Source organism: Babesia bigemina (genome assembly GCF_000981445.1).
Source record: "Babesia bigemina genome assembly Bbig001, chromosome : III".
NCBI classification, from domain to species: Eukaryota; Apicomplexa; class Aconoidasida; order Piroplasmida; family Babesiidae; genus Babesia; species Babesia bigemina.
Window position 1 is genome coordinate 238,765 of NC_027218.1, and position 14,973 is coordinate 253,737.

Below are 14,973 nucleotides of genomic sequence, written 5' to 3' on the forward strand. Positions count from 1 at the left end.
TGGCAGTAGTCATATCAATCTGTCAATCCAGGGGTTATTCGTATTTGTCTGTGAAAGATGCGCAAACCCTGTTGTCTTCAAGCAAAGACATTTTCATCAAACGAACTGCCTCTTTGGTAGCGTCCACTGCTCTTACTGCTACTAGGAAGTGGAGATTCTCAAGTTGAATAATTCATGCCTATCAAACGTGAACCATTGCGGCATGTTTAATCCTATTTCCAACACGTCAGACTTCCCGAATGGTTAGGTAGTCCTTTTGGCAACCCTGTTATGTCATCGGCACATATGCCTTGCTTCTACGCAATATGTTTGCTAGAGCGCTTCATAACGTATTGTGATGCGTTGCGTTTCATCAGATGGCAATCGTGATGGAGCGTGGCAGGGCCTTAGTTGCAATGCATATATAAGCTCAAGTCCGGTTGTTTGTTACACTGAGAGAGGTTAGTGCCCAGATAGGGAGTTAAATAAGGACGCAATTGTGTAAACCTGATCGTAGCTTGCAATGTTTTCGGCCTTTTCTCTGGCAATTGTGCTCGTCTGCCTGGTCACGTTCATCGGATGCCCACAGGTAGCATTGGTTCAAAAGATATACCACAGCTAAATATTCCTCCAAATTACAGTCAAATGGTATGTAGAATGAGTTAAATAACATCATCCGTGTTTATACTATCGTAAAACGTACAATTCTCATAAAACAACTCATCTATCTGACGAAACTAATTTTCATGTTGCTTTTCGCTACTATAATCCCAAACCGTTGAACCCGAATGCCATAGGCACACTGTTTATTCATCCAACAATCTAAAAAAAACTAGCATACGCGGTTGTCAACTAAACTGGGATGAATTTAATCTGTCGTATCGTTACGTTGTATATTTTGTGGATTATATACCCTTGTATTCTCTAATGAGGTAAATTGCGTAATATACGGGTATACCATCTGGATTAAGCGTTCATAGGAGTGTAATCATGCGTGGCATATATAGTACAGTTTAGATTTCGCGGCCTCCATCTAGCATTGACATTAGCTAGTTCCATCAACCACATGCCTCAGTCCACCTTAACATAGTTGGATGCACATTTGGTCACGCTGTTCGTAATCCATCTACATACCACAATCTACCATGAATAACACTAGCGATGTATTTCAGTGCCGTTGAAACCTGATTAACACATCTACCTAATCAGCGCAATACGTTATTTAATGAAGAGGACATTAGAACTCGCACCCACGCTATATATATGACATCAAAGCACACATAGAGAATATCGGAGATAATATCTCTGTAAGTCTGATGCGATTGGGATCCAGTGAGATGTCAAGGTTTTTCGTACAGCCAGACTCCTAGCATTCACTGAAATAACGCACAGGCAGATCAAGTCAGACGGACAATCACTCCATGCCAATCATAAAGCCGCCTGCTTGCGTGCTTTTATGTAAATTTGCATAAGGAATTTAAACGAGCAGTGTCTGCCCGCCGCACTACACGTGCTAATTAAAATCACTGACACCACACATTGTACTTGGAATCCATTTTCCAAACAGAACAGGAAATATGAGTGAGAAGAGACGAAATACAACTGGTAATGGCCGCCCGCCAGCTTGGAAGGTTGGCTTATGTCTACGGTGTAATATCGTTTGCAGCGTAGAAACCACGATACCGGAAAGCTGACGATAGGGTCTCGCGGTCTGTTGATAACAAATGCAGTATCACGAAAGCACAAAGAAGCCATGCAGGAATGTCTAACCATATTGCGTGAGGTGTGTGTGTATTTGGGTATTACGACATTTGCAGCATTGCGAGAGCGTGGATCCGTCTTTCGGCGATGTAAACGACAAACAAGACGCTTCATCGGATGCTGTTAATGTAGAAGACGCTATAAAAGCGGAGTTGGAACAAAACAAAAGATTCTTCGATCGCTTCGTTCCCGGCCCCTGCCTATCGCAAAACTTGAATGTCGTGCATTTCAGGAACGAAAATGACGTTCCTTCTACATATGTGCGAGACATATTCCATTCCATGTTGCATGAACGTACGTATAAGCCGCGATTCCTGTGCCGGATAGTACCTTATGACGTCGTTTGCAAGGCCGAGGGTGAACCCTTTACAAAGACTCTAACAGCGCTAGTAGCACGCGAATTTCCACTCTCACAAGCTAACGGTATTTCGGAGAAAGGTATGTTACACATTGAATGCTTAATTACGTCTAACAGACGATGGAAGTGAGCCTTCCACATGGTCCCTCAGCTATGCGTGCCGCAACTCAAATGCCATAAAAAGACAGGATGTGCTGGAGCTGGCAGTGCAGTTAGTCGGTAGAAACTATCGCGTAGACCTTCGCGAACCGGATAAATTGATAGTTGTCGAGGTTGTTAAGGTAGGTGTGCGGATCATACACCATAAAAGGCGCAGGGTTACTGCGGTTTGGCCGTAATATCAAACTACAAACCCATAGCTCATTTCAAACTCAACATATCACGTGTAAATTAATGTGGCGTTTGGCGTAGCAGCTTGCACCTATTTCGCGTCTTCGCGGCGCGTCTCTACCGTACAAATGGTGTTAGAGGATTCCACGCACGCGGAGGTATGTTTTATGTTTCTGTTGTAACATACGCCAGACTCCGATTGACCTTGTGATTCCGGTGGAAGGCGCCTGGTTGGAACATGAGGGTGAGGGAGACGGCGCTTGGTACATCCACGAAGGATCGCAGTGGATGTACAACTCACGTGAAGATATATATTTCCATGTCGATTCGGAGACTGTAGTTTCATCTGGGGGAAAGCCTCCCATGAATCTTGTTTCTGCCACCTCAGCTGAAGAAAGGACGGATGCAGAGAGATATGAAGATTCCTCAGTTGACAAGGCAGGCGCGCTTAGCGCTAACGCCGACCCCGATGTCACTGAAGACGTTGAAGATAGGGACATATCAATAGATTTCGAGAACGATCTTATTGCTGCAACTGTATGTCGTGAGGTGAGTATGTCGGCCTCTTTAATAACCAATTCCTAGGGTCGATCCGATCGCAAAGAAGGGCGTGAGGATTACTATGTGACGAGAGAATGTATGGCAATACATTTGGTAAGCCGTTCAGAGGCTTTGTGTTACTACAGCGGCGTCTTTGATGGCCACTGTGGATACAAGTATGTTTATATCTTTACCGAGTAACCTGTATGGCAGGTGTGCGGAATATCTAACCAAGCACCTGAAAAACAATATTTTGAGTGTATATCGCCAGGCAGTGCGTTCGCTTAAATCAAAAGTTTTACAAAAACATCCCCGTCCGATTGAATCTCTGGAGGTGCGTGCGCTGTTGCAGGGTTGCACTAAGGGTTTCGAGATGACCGACAACAACTTCTGCAATGTCGCCAAGCAGTACAACATATCAGATGGCTCCACCGCCACCATATCATTGATATATGGGCCTGACGTAGATGGATGTCTGAAGTTGATCACCGCGCATACGGGTGACTCGAGGGCAATATTGTGCAGCATGGCCGATGATTCCCGATGTTTCGCTCAGGCCATGACCAACGACCACAAGCCTAACGACGACAAAGAACGAAAGTATATCGAAAAAAACGGAGGCACAGTGGAGTTTGCTCAAGGCACGTGGAGATGTGTTGTCAGGTCGCGTGATGGAAGGCCATCTTGCGCCCTTGCTACCTCCCGGGCGATTGGAGATTACCCGTTGAAGTATCCGAATCGTATCGTCTCATCCGAACCAGATGTTTCTGTTTACACTATAAACTTCGACAGCGACCTATTTTTGGTACTAGTGACGGACGGCATTACAGCTGTTCTGACGAATCAGGTATGTAAGTTGAATCAATGTTGTAACGTTTGTCTAGGAAATCATTGATATCGTATGCGAGGCTATAGATGACGAATGCACTGCCGAGGCAGCAGCAGAAAGAGTCGTTCTAACCGCTGAAAATTGTGGTTCTTTCGACGACAAGACGTGTACAGTTATATACTTCGGTTGGCACAAGGACCTGTTTGACAAATGCGTACGTGACAGGAAGGAAGACTCTCACCGTGAGGTAATTTATGAATTATTATATCCACAAGTTTCAGGTATTAACGACGGGCGAATCGGAGCAGGAGTGCGGAGGAACAGAAAATGTCGACATGTTCCGCTCGTGAGGTGTGTGCCTTCTTAATAGCCAACTGGGGGCTCACCTCTGTATAACGGTATATTTAATGTGGTTTTTACATAAATTTTAATATTCAATGTGAATACTGGTGGTACGGAACGAAATAACGATATTCTATCTTACGACAACAGCAGTATGGGCCGTTCCGTGGAGCCCGGCGCTGTTGCAAATAAAAGGCGGAGAACGTCGGATACGGCTCAAAATATTAATGATGATAATGTTGCGGTGTCTGTGAACCGAGATTCCATATCGGATCAGGAGGTAACACCGGTCAATCGCGCACCGAAGGCCAGCCCCGATTCCGACGCGCGTGGAGATTCCGGTGACCGTCTATTTGACCTTGTACGCAATGTGGCAAACGGGGTACTGCCATCTTCATCTGCAGCAGAAGGTTTGCGGAAGAAATTCCCGGATGCCGCCCCTAACTCACCTGTGTCTTTTCGCATTCTGGACTGTATCGGATACCTGCTAGAGTACTCGAATTTTCGCCACAATCTGGAGGCATTTCTCGCATCACTTGAGAGCGTTGGTCTCCTCACAGCGCGTTCAATCGTTGCCGCCATAGACGCCTATAAGTTAGATGGTTGTGGATACTCTGCAGGATTGACGACAATAGCAATTCGAGAGCGCACTCGCAACCAATTCGTATTGAAGTCGTACGCGTTATGGCGTGAGTGCACAGTTGGATTTGATCTTTTGCAGCAACTCCTGTACCATCAGGAATGGGATGCTGGGGACTTACTAGAGATGGGCCAATTGCGCGATTCGGTGAAGTACATCGCAGGACAGTATTCATTATGCCCAACTCGCGTGTTGTACGAGCTGATTGCGTGGTCCTCGTGGCATGATGGGGACGGCTTGATGTTGCTTCTGCAACAGTACCCGAAAGGTCGCGTAGACGAGGTGGTGCGGCTCATGCTCACGCAGAAATGCATGCTAAAGCAGGAGTACCAAACAGTGAAAAAGCAGTATTGGAGAATTCCTAGTACGTTGGGACTGTACTTTCCCAAGTTGTGCGCTCGTTTGCTAGCGGAAGGTATTTTGGATCTAAGTACTTTGTACCCTTACCTGGAGCCTGCCGACGCCGATCTGTCTAACTTAGGCTTTCACTTCTTATCTGTTTCAAAGCGCATGCCTAACAAGTTGGATCGAAACGAAACGCCAGTAACCTATTTGATACCGCTAGCAAATTGCAGCTATGGCGACAACGCACCACGCCAAATGTTGGACATGGCATCTGCCGAGAAACTATACACATCTGTCACGTTGGATTCCACTACCATAACCAGTGCCCGTGAACTGATACACGCCCGCCATGCGAAAGTTATGGAACACCTTAGGGCATCGTCTACAGCTGCAACTTCACCGAACAGCTTCGGAATGGCAGCGTGGAATCCATCCGACAGATTCCGCCGTAATGAGTCCGTAAGTAGCGTTACATCGTCCAGTGGTGTATCGAACTTATTACACAAAGCAGAACACAGGCATTCCGCAACGGGAAACATTGACGTCGTGAAGTACAATTTGCTTGATTCAGACGGATATGCCTACGTGAAAGACCATATATTCGCCTTGGAATGTGATAAATTGTCAGTGTTGTCGCACCTATTTGATATAGCGCGAGACCTTGAATCTCCTGCTTGGATTTTGGGAAAACTGATGTTGGATCATATTCAGGTGACTGCTAAATTCCCCGTAGTGCTGCATGGCAGCATTTGTAAGGCTATGTGCAACCTAATATTGCGTTTAATCAAGAAACACACAAAGACAAATGATTGGCGTCGCGGTATAGACCAAATTGACAGGGTCCTAAGGATACTTGGGCCCGGATTGCATATAAACCTTGTATGTTTTTCTGCAACAATAAAATTCCTGCAAAATTGTATAGAAAAGCATATTGATCGCGTTTGTAGAATTGTTTGGAGGTATTTGTTACCAGCACTATGTATGGTGGTAGAGGGCAACTGCCAAGTTGCCGACAGGCTGTGGAACCTTTTATCCAACATACCGGCTTCTAAGCGTTATAGGATATACAATCTATACCTTTCTAGGGTATTGGATTCTAGGTCAACTACGGTCGATGCCTGGGCGTGTATGGTTAGGGCATCGTATAATTGCGCTCTGGTAAAGACGAGGTCCATTTTCAAACGCGTGACCGCTACGATGCTAAAGACCACAAAAAGCGCATCTGTGCGTGGCAATGTATCGACTGTTTGCGGGTTGTCTGCGGTAGATCCTTTTGCCGTAGCTCACACGATTGTATCGCAGTGCGAAATGTTCGAGAATCTTGTGCTTCCACTCTCTGAGGTTGGTAAGTACTTTGGACATCTGGCATGTGATGTATTCTTCTTCAAGTTGACCGCAAACCAGAACCAGGTATGTTTCAGATGCACCGCCGAGGTGGACGACGTGGGGCGCAGTAAGAGATTGTTGGTGAACGCTCAATTGGCTTCTCGTTTCTTTCGACGCCATATGGATGTGGATTTAGCACCCTTACTTGTGGGTGCGTTGACAATCATACAGCGCAGCATGATGATCAATCAGTTTGACATCGTTCCTAGGTCCTCTGAAGAGGGAGGCGATATTCCAATGGAGTTCTCAAAACGTTCTATAAAACTTAAGCCTATAGATACGGGATCGCGCCTTGCATACCCGCATGAACTTTCCAACGGTTGGCTTGCGTTGGAATATGTAAGCAAACTTTTGGAATTGGTGGGCGGTGTACCGCAACTCGCTGAAGCCCATGCATTAACCATCGACCAACTGAATGCACAGGGTGGTGGTGTGTTTTTGCGTAGTGAGATTATGACGCAAGATCCGGATGACGAAACGTGTGGTATGTCATCGCGTGAGAATTTAGCGAAGATCATGTTAAGACCATTCTTTTCCCATTCCTTACTCTTCCTGTGTGGCAAAATGCGCCAAGAGGTCATGTACGATTCTGAGTTCCGTGCTGGCGTAGTATATCTTTGCGCCACTGTGGACCACCTGCAGAAGATGGCGCTACAGTTTGTTGAGTTTAGAGAAGCAGTGGACATAATCGTTAACCGTGGGTTGGGTTCGGAGTCTTTCACCCTGCAATTCAGCTTCCCATCATTTGATGAACTGCGTCGCTTTTGGGATGAAGCTAACGCACTCTATTTCTCACATAGCTGTACCAATCCGCCAGCTTCACATTCCAGCGCTCTATCGCATACGGCTTTCAAGCCCCAGTTTCTGGAATTTGTCAACAACATTCATCTACGTGACATTTGGGTGCCTATAGAACAGTATCAGAAGACCTTACAAAGGCTGGAAGGTTGGATAAAGGACATTGGATCGGCTCACTCTAGCGGGTCGCACCGCCGCCTTAAGAAGCTCAGGTCGCGTTACCAGGCTTTGGAACGTGAGGTAAAACAGCAAGAAGAACATGTTGCAAACACTAAATTGCGATTTGAAGAGGCCATATCATCAGGCTGGCTCACTGCTGAAGCACAGATAGGCCCAGGCGTCACCATTGCATTTTTGAAGCATTGCATTGTGCCACGTGTATTCGTAAACGAAGCTGAGGCTGCTTTTTGCGGCCGTCTGGTCGATCTGATGCTTCATTATCGTTTGGAATGCTTCAACTTCTTCGATTTCAGTAATTGTTGGACAAAAATGCTTATGTCTATGGTACGGTGCTGCACCGAGAGGGAAGCTCCTTTGCTGGCTATATTCGTGAACCACATGTTCGGCGTTATTCGGGAGTGGAGTAGCAATGCGGAACTCTTCGAAGGCATGACACAGGGTCACCCGTGTTTCTGCACGACTTTCAAGTATGTCCCTGACAAGGCATTGACGCACCAACAGCTATTGGGTGGTATTCGTAAGTGGGAAGGACGTATAATACGCGCTCTGAGCTATGCATTGACGCTACACATACCTGAGTCTGATGGTGGTTTGTCCAAATCTGATAGCTTGGTATCCGCACCAACGTGGATTGACCAAAAGGGAGCCGTAGTCTTCCTAGCGCGCTGCCACGAGAGTTTCCCCATTACGTGTACAGCAGGAAAACGTGTGCTAACGGGTTTGAGATGTGTTGTTGAGAGTGCACAGAGACAAGGATGGAAAGATGTTGTGGCTGCCGCGAGCACACTATTGAAAACGTTCGAGAAGTACGAAAGAACCAACAAGTGGCTGTAGTGCGTTGTTTAGGCACGCACACTTCACCCGATTCTATCCCGCTATGGAACAGGCCTATCGCAAACGAATAGATGTAAGGTGTTATACGGAAACATCTGATCGGTAGTTCACTAGCAAATGTTACGGTTCCATCGCTAAAGTAGCTACTATACAACAATTGGACACCATATCCAGCATGGTCACTTGTTGACTAGTAATGGCGCCGTTCCCTCCCGTGCCATTGTGATACGTTAGAACCTGCGCGCACCGCAGCACGATCGAGTTAACCTTACTATAATATATTGTGGTACGTCACCGCACGATGTGTCATAGTTTCGTTAAGTGCATTGCCTCGTTAAACACAAATTGCAGTTCTACCACATTCAAATCATAGGAAACAGAATATAATATTTCCTCCTTCATTAAGCATTATGCTCTTTAGTTTATTCACCGCAAGTGCGTACTGTAGGTCGACCATGCAGTCACTTGGGCACAGCCTTGAGCTTCTTCCTCTGCCTTTTATACCACCCTTTCGATCCGGATGTCTTCTCCGCTTGTATTTCCCGGTATTTTTTCTTTGTCCACGTCTGGTCGGATGCCAGCGTCTCAGAAAGCACAGAAACTCCCCTGCTTCGCCTGGAGTTTGCCGCCCCAACGGCCTGTGATTCTTCTCCAGACCCGGCCTTTACTCCTGACGATCCCGTTAGGATCCCTACTTGGTAACGCCGCGGAAGGGACTCCATCTTTCCACTCTTGCTACCCTTGTAGAATTTCTTAGGGTCCATGAAGCCCCTTAACTGTATGGCCCTCCATTCACGTTCATCCTGAACCGTGGGTTCACGTTCGGTTAGAGGGTTCCACTTTTGTTCTACCTCCTTGCGTAACTCGCCTTGCGTTCTTGCTTTTTCGGCAACTGGCTCTGTTGACAATGCATCACCTGGAGCCAACGCATTTATGAGACTCAGATTTGTCTCCTCTTGTGTTACATCACCTGTAGCGCTCGTTGGATGGAGTTTGCGCACTATGTTTGAAAATGTTCCAGCATAAGTGCTAAGAGCAGTTTCTGCATCATCAGCCATGTTTTACTGATTCGTGGTTACAAATTGCAGACACTAACGCAAATATCGTCCGTGGTTCGCCCACATTATTCGTGTTTTGCCGATATTACAACTGACATAGGAACGCGATTCTTATTTCTGTATCAGATCTAAATATGAAAACAATACATGGAGTGGAAGTACTTGTTGTATGTTGCGGGACTCACCGCAGCCTTGGCGAACTAAGGTCCGCCGTATACGTGCCGTCGGCGGCTATTATAGGAACATTGAACCTCTGGACCATATATTTAGAAATTTAACATTATTCCGGTGTGTAGATGTAGTCTAAAACAGTGATGACGTATATCTGTGTTTCTTATTTCCTACCTATGGTATATAACCTGACAAAACGACATCGCAGAAGTGTGTACCGCTGTTGAACTTACAAAGACAACACATCGCAATGTCCCATGTGCAAAATCGGTCTCTTAGATGCGTCTTCCTGACATGTTTTGCCTACATTACAGCGTCGGTTCTTTTGGCGGAGGCGGATCTTCCCATTCACGCATTGACTGTAAGTTAACCGCGACCTAATGGAACATTATTAGTACACCTGTGCTGCTTCCATGCCTTTAATTAACCAATGTGTATGCTTTGTTAAGTACACATTTGGCTCAGAGCGATGTTCTAGGCATATGGCGTATCTTAGAAACTGAAACCTTTCACGATGAGCCACAAACATGCGGTGGATCACTACCTAATCGCAACTTGGATAATTTGAAGCTTGGAGATTATAGGCGTTATCTACAGGCTAGATATGGTGGCCTTCGTGAGACTGTAGTCGAGCTGGTTGATGAGCGCCATTACCGAAGGAGCGAACTTCCTCCTAGGAATCAATGGCGTTACTTAGGCGTACGCGATCCTGCATCTGGACACGGCTTTATAGGACAGTGGTGCGTTGTTAACTTTTCGATGTGTAATTGGTTTCAGGACTTTGGTCTATGATGAAGGTCTCGACATAGATATTGGCCCCAGCCGTTACTTCGGATTTTTCAAGTACGTAAAGATCGATAATAATGATTGCCCTATGGTGTTGGAAGGTATGGTAAATCTCAAACATATCACATAAATGGCAGGAAGCCAAGAGGATTCCCACGGCAATGTGCAGTGTTACAGGACAACAGCGTCTGAAATTGGCATTGGTTGGGCCACTAGGAAGGTGTTTAAGAACGGAAAACCAGCATTTACTTATGGTTGCTTCTATGCCGAAAAGGTTAAAGACGACAAACGCCATTCGTATGTGCTGGATGAGTCCTCCAATGCAGTTTTACGAAACGAGAAACACAGGTAACATCTCCTATATTAGATGACACGATTCATACAGTATCAACAAATGGGTGAAAAGGGATTACGCGGAATTCCGAGATTTGTCTCCCTTTCGATTCTTGCAACTGCACAAGGGTACTTACTTTAAGAGCATACATCATTCTCATTTATCCGAATATCGGACATCCGATACCCATTTTGCCAATCGATTTATGCAGAAAGGTATATTTATTCCATAATCACTCACATTTCGTGTAAGGGGCACATGGCAAATATGCGTGCAAAGCTGTAGCTGACGCTGCCGACTACTACGGTGAGATGGAACTACCACGTCACTGGTCATGGGGCGACTCTTTCTCCGGCGAAACAGATATAATCCAACCTTTCAGTCAAGGTGAGTTATATGAAATATTCTTACATGCCCACTAATAGGTCAATGTGGGAGCTGTTATGCAATGGCATCCATATATGTGCTGGCTAGGCGCTTCGATATTCTACTCCGTAAGCTCTACCCGGAAACCAATTGGGAACATACTGCGCGACCCTCGGTGCGCGATATTGTGGAATGCTCTCCGTTTAATCAGGGCTGCTTCGGTGGATTCCCATTTTTGGTAGGGAAGCATCTTACAGAATTGGGTGTTCTGAGTGAGTCGGACTCACCCTATACGATGAAACTAGAAGGAGGTACATCTAGCTGTCACGTTAAACAGGACAGCCCCGATGACAGGTGGTTTGCAGCATCATATGGGTATATTGGCGGATGTTACGAGTGCACAAGTGAGTTAGAAATCATGAAGGAAGTCTACCACCACGGACCTGTCGCCGTCGCTATAGACGCTCCACAAAGCCTTTTCAACTACTATAACGGTTAGAAATCAACGCTGCAATATGCACCTTGTGTAGGAGTTTATGATGATGAGCCAGCCAACCACGGATCCAATTGCGACTTGCCGCTTTCCAGTTTGAACGGTTAGTTTGAAACGCATAAGACGCATTTCTTTCAGGTTGGGAGTATACTAACCACGCGATTATTATAGTTGGGTGGGGTGAGGAAGATGTGGAGGGTGTTCTCACTAAGTTTTGGGTCTGTAGAAATACGTGGGGAAACGATTGGGGTATTGGCGGTTTCTTCAAAATGAAGCGTGGGGTAAACTTATGTGGAGTTGAGTCACAGGCTGTATACATCGACCCGGACCTTACCCGAGGTATTGCTGCGCGCCTGGTGAAGAGTCAGACATGACGAATTTGACGTCACTACCTTACTATATCGCATGCACAAAAATGACCCTGCAATGCACATTATTACAGCGTTACATATTACTCAACTAATATACGATCGGCAATAAGTCTGATTTTATAACAATAGTTTTTAAAATCCGATAATGCGCAGCGTAGTGTCTCGTTACTCCCAACGAAGTGTAGATTGTGCGTCCTTGGAGTTACACGCTCCAACTCTGGTGTAGTGAGTACGGAATATCAGACAAAACCTTTGGCATCGCTTAATATTCTTCCGCTGTTAAGCTCGAACGCGCCCCAATCAATTACCCCATTTTCGTCGTTGTCGAGTAAGCTGAATATGATGTCGACCATCCTGCTGTTTTTTGAATTAACGATAAACATGAAGTCTGATTTTGAAACTGAGAAGTCAATGCCGTTCGTCTTTTTCTTTCTTTGCAGGGTGAGATCAAAGAAACGCTTGCGCATGTGCTCATATTCGTCGATTGACGCATTGTGGAAAGAGTCATATTCCCTTAGAGAATCGTCCAAATCATGTTGTATATAACTGAGCTTATTAATTAAGTGGTACGTAATAGTTTTCACGGTATCCGTTAGCTTAGACTTTTGTGGAAGCTTCAATCCGTTCAATATTTCCACCAGGGACTCCTTGTCAATGTCGTGTTCTTTGACCATTTGTTTGGTCAAGTCATCTATATTATGTATTCCTTTTGCGATTATTTTAATGTTAAACTGCTCACCGTCGGTGAGACAGCTTTTGACAAAAGCTTCTCGGGCTTTAAGCTGAATCACTTGCCTATCGAGTCTGAATAACCTCTCAAATATAGTTGCCAACCTGTTCAGTGAGTCATTCGACTCTGCAGTAACTTTTGTCACAGTCATTGCCGCATTCAGTTTTTCTTGATACTCCTCTGTCGGCCTTTCTTTGCGAGTCAGGCATGTGAAAGGCGTACATAGACCCAACCAATTCTCACCAGAATCTTTTTTTTCAGTAGACATTATGCGCTCCAGTGCTTACATTACAAAGGATTAGCCTGTATCATAGAGTACCGAACTCCCTACATTGGTTCTTTAATTCGGCGCCGGCTGCACAAAATACGTTGGTGTGTACATAGCCTGTGTACACAATTAGCAATCCATATCTTGAACAAAGCTCCGTAATTTCGCCAATCGGTTGACTATACATTTAGTATACGTATTATAATAGCTCGAGCATTATTGTGATTTCTATAATGCGTGTACAAGATGCATAAAGTACATGGCGTTGATTCTGTTGAACGTCTATTATAAAAATGACATTCTTTAAAATGACTTTCCTTCAATGGCACGCCACCTGAAATCTACATAATAATTGAGTTCATTTGTATGATTTTGTGCCTGCAAGGAACTGTTCTCTACCCCTGGTTAGCATTGGAAACGTTTTACACGGAACCGGTGCACATTGATAAATGAGTCAAAAGCCACCAATACACTTCTTTTACTAAGTGCGACGCGATCATTAAATGTACAATTGACTAATACCTGCGCGAAATCGTAACACCGTCGATTGCAATGTTTTTGGCGCGTCTGAAACGGCCATTGCACGCCTATTTTATTTCAGATAGCACCCAGATTCATTTACTGCCGTTGAAAATACATTTGCTACGATTTTTTCACCAATCGCATAGTCGTCATCGGATGGACCTGCAGTTTATACGGCGTACATTTACTTCAAGGTATAAACCCATAAACAGCGGAACGCATGTGTGTGCTCACATTGATCAAGAAATTTAACCCTGTTTTATAATGCGTGCAAAATGCAATATTTCATATAGACATCGACTGTGTCTTCTACGTATGGAATTTACACATCACGCTGTGTATAGTGCTGCTCTAGGTAGAAGCGTAGATTAAGGGTCACATTGTGCCTGAAACCTTATCAGCGCTATGTAGCTGTAATAGCTACGTAGTCATGTGTATTATCCTATATTAAACTTGCCATTTTTTTCATGCGGGTGGCGGTTGCCTATGTCCCGCTTGGCATCGTCCATTGAAGTCACATCCATGGTGTCTTCCGTTGTTTTATGGTATTATTATATATTGTGATTGGTTATACAGGCGATCGTTTGGATTTATAGTGACCTTTACCAGCTGACTTGTGTAGCGCCGCAGGCCCTGCAATGGGCCATTGGAATAAGTCTTCTTCCGTTTTTGGAGATGGATGTCAGCGGATTCGGTATTGCCCGTGATGTGCGCAAGCAAACATCTGAGAGCTCGGAATTTCCAACGCTATGTGAGACCTGTCTTGGGCCTAATCCTCTGATACGGATGTTGAAGGAACGCTGTGCGAAGGAATGCAAAATCTGTGAACGGCCTTTTACAATGTTCAGGTGGAAACCGGGTCCTAAGGCGCGTTATAAGCAGACAATAATTTGTCAAAATTGCTCTAAAATAAAAAACGTATGCCAGACATGTCTCTTCGACCTTGAATACGGTTTGCCTGTACAAGTGCGCGACGAATTTTTGAAGAATGGCATAGAATTAGCAGAGGCGAAAGCCAATCTAAATCACCAGTTGGGCAAGTTAGAAAATGGTACACTCGAGTTGCCTCGCTCCGAGAATAACCCTATGTTGGAGAAGCTTGCGCGCGTTGCCCCGTATTATCGCAGAAACAAACCACGCGTGTGCACATTCTGGTTACGCAATGCTTGTAACCGTGGCGAAGAATGCCCCTATTCGCACGACAATGACGATCTGCATTATCACGATGGGGCGCTTGCAAAACAAAATATTAAAGAGCGCTTCCACGGCAAGAACGATCCTGTTGCGGCAAAAATTTTGAAGCGCATAGAGGATTCAAAGAAGTCTTCAAGTGAAGAAGAACCGAATACGCAGGTGAAAGATGGAATTTATCCATCGATGCTTCCTCACGAAGCGCAGCGGCGGCGTTGATTCAACATATCAGAATACGAAAACATATTACTCTGGTAAATATTAACTGTAACTGCAATACGTTAACTTGATTTTTGTGAGCGTCGGCATTGCCAGTCATTATCGCAACTCCGACTAGCGTAGTAGCTCTTCTGTACTGCAG

At 45.2% G+C, this 14,973-nt stretch overlaps 7 protein-coding genes across 7 annotated transcripts; 5 read left to right on the top strand and 2 right to left on the bottom strand.

The window, feature by feature from the left end:
- Positions 1-1,556: 1,556 nt before the first annotated feature.
- BBBOND_0300850 (THUMP DOMAIN CONTAINING PROTEIN 1-RELATED, putative) lies at positions 1,557-2,492 on the top strand (the record flags this gene model as incomplete). Its single annotated transcript, XM_012912912.1, has 5 exons — positions 1,557-1,610; positions 1,646-1,762; positions 1,797-2,178; positions 2,216-2,379; positions 2,415-2,492. 5 exons carry the CDS (start codon positions 1,557-1,559, stop codon positions 2,490-2,492), a joined length of 795 nt encoding a protein of 264 aa, XP_012768366.1.
- Positions 2,493-2,556: 64 nt separating this feature from the next.
- Positions 2,557-4,147, top strand: BBBOND_0300860 (protein phosphatase 2C domain containing protein, putative; the record flags this gene model as incomplete). The annotated part of the gene is made up of 6 exons (XM_012912913.1): positions 2,557-2,586; positions 2,621-2,977; positions 3,014-3,144; positions 3,182-3,815; positions 3,853-4,044; positions 4,079-4,147. 6 exons carry the CDS (start codon positions 2,557-2,559, stop codon positions 4,145-4,147), a joined length of 1,413 nt encoding a protein of 470 aa, XP_012768367.1.
- Positions 4,148-4,293: 146 nt separating this feature from the next.
- BBBOND_0300870 (THO2 PROTEIN, putative) lies at positions 4,294-8,322 on the top strand (the record flags this gene model as incomplete). Its single annotated transcript, XM_012912914.1, has 1 exon — positions 4,294-8,322. The coding sequence occupies one exon, from the start codon at positions 4,294-4,296 to the stop codon at positions 8,320-8,322; it is 4,029 nt and encodes a 1,342-aa protein (XP_012768368.1).
- Positions 8,323-8,783: 461 nt separating this feature from the next.
- Positions 8,784-9,380, bottom strand: BBBOND_0300880 (hypothetical protein, conserved; the record flags this gene model as incomplete). Its single annotated transcript, XM_012912915.1, has 1 exon — positions 8,784-9,380. The coding sequence occupies one exon, from the start codon at positions 9,378-9,380 to the stop codon at positions 8,784-8,786; it is 597 nt and encodes a 198-aa protein (XP_012768369.1).
- A 584-nt stretch (positions 9,381-9,964) lies between these two features.
- BBBOND_0300890 (preprocathepsin c precursor, putative) lies at positions 9,965-11,904 on the top strand (the record flags this gene model as incomplete). The annotated part of the gene is made up of 9 exons (XM_012912916.1): positions 9,965-9,985; positions 10,017-10,291; positions 10,329-10,438; positions 10,475-10,685; positions 10,723-10,886; positions 10,924-11,058; positions 11,097-11,531; positions 11,568-11,633; positions 11,669-11,904. The coding sequence occupies 9 exons, from the start codon at positions 9,965-9,967 to the stop codon at positions 11,902-11,904; spliced, it is 1,653 nt and encodes a 550-aa protein (XP_012768370.1).
- A 236-nt stretch (positions 11,905-12,140) lies between these two features.
- BBBOND_0300900 (hypothetical protein, conserved) lies at positions 12,141-12,899 on the bottom strand (the record flags this gene model as incomplete). The annotated part of the gene is made up of 1 exon (XM_012912917.1): positions 12,141-12,899. The coding sequence occupies one exon, from the start codon at positions 12,897-12,899 to the stop codon at positions 12,141-12,143; it is 759 nt and encodes a 252-aa protein (XP_012768371.1).
- Positions 12,900-14,096: 1,197 nt separating this feature from the next.
- On the top strand, positions 14,097-14,831 carry BBBOND_0300910 (Pre-mRNA-splicing factor RBM22 homolog; the record flags this gene model as incomplete). The annotated part of the gene is made up of 1 exon (XM_012912918.1): positions 14,097-14,831. One exon carries the CDS (start codon positions 14,097-14,099, stop codon positions 14,829-14,831), a length of 735 nt encoding a protein of 244 aa, XP_012768372.1.
- Positions 14,832-14,973: the final 142 nt, after the last annotated feature.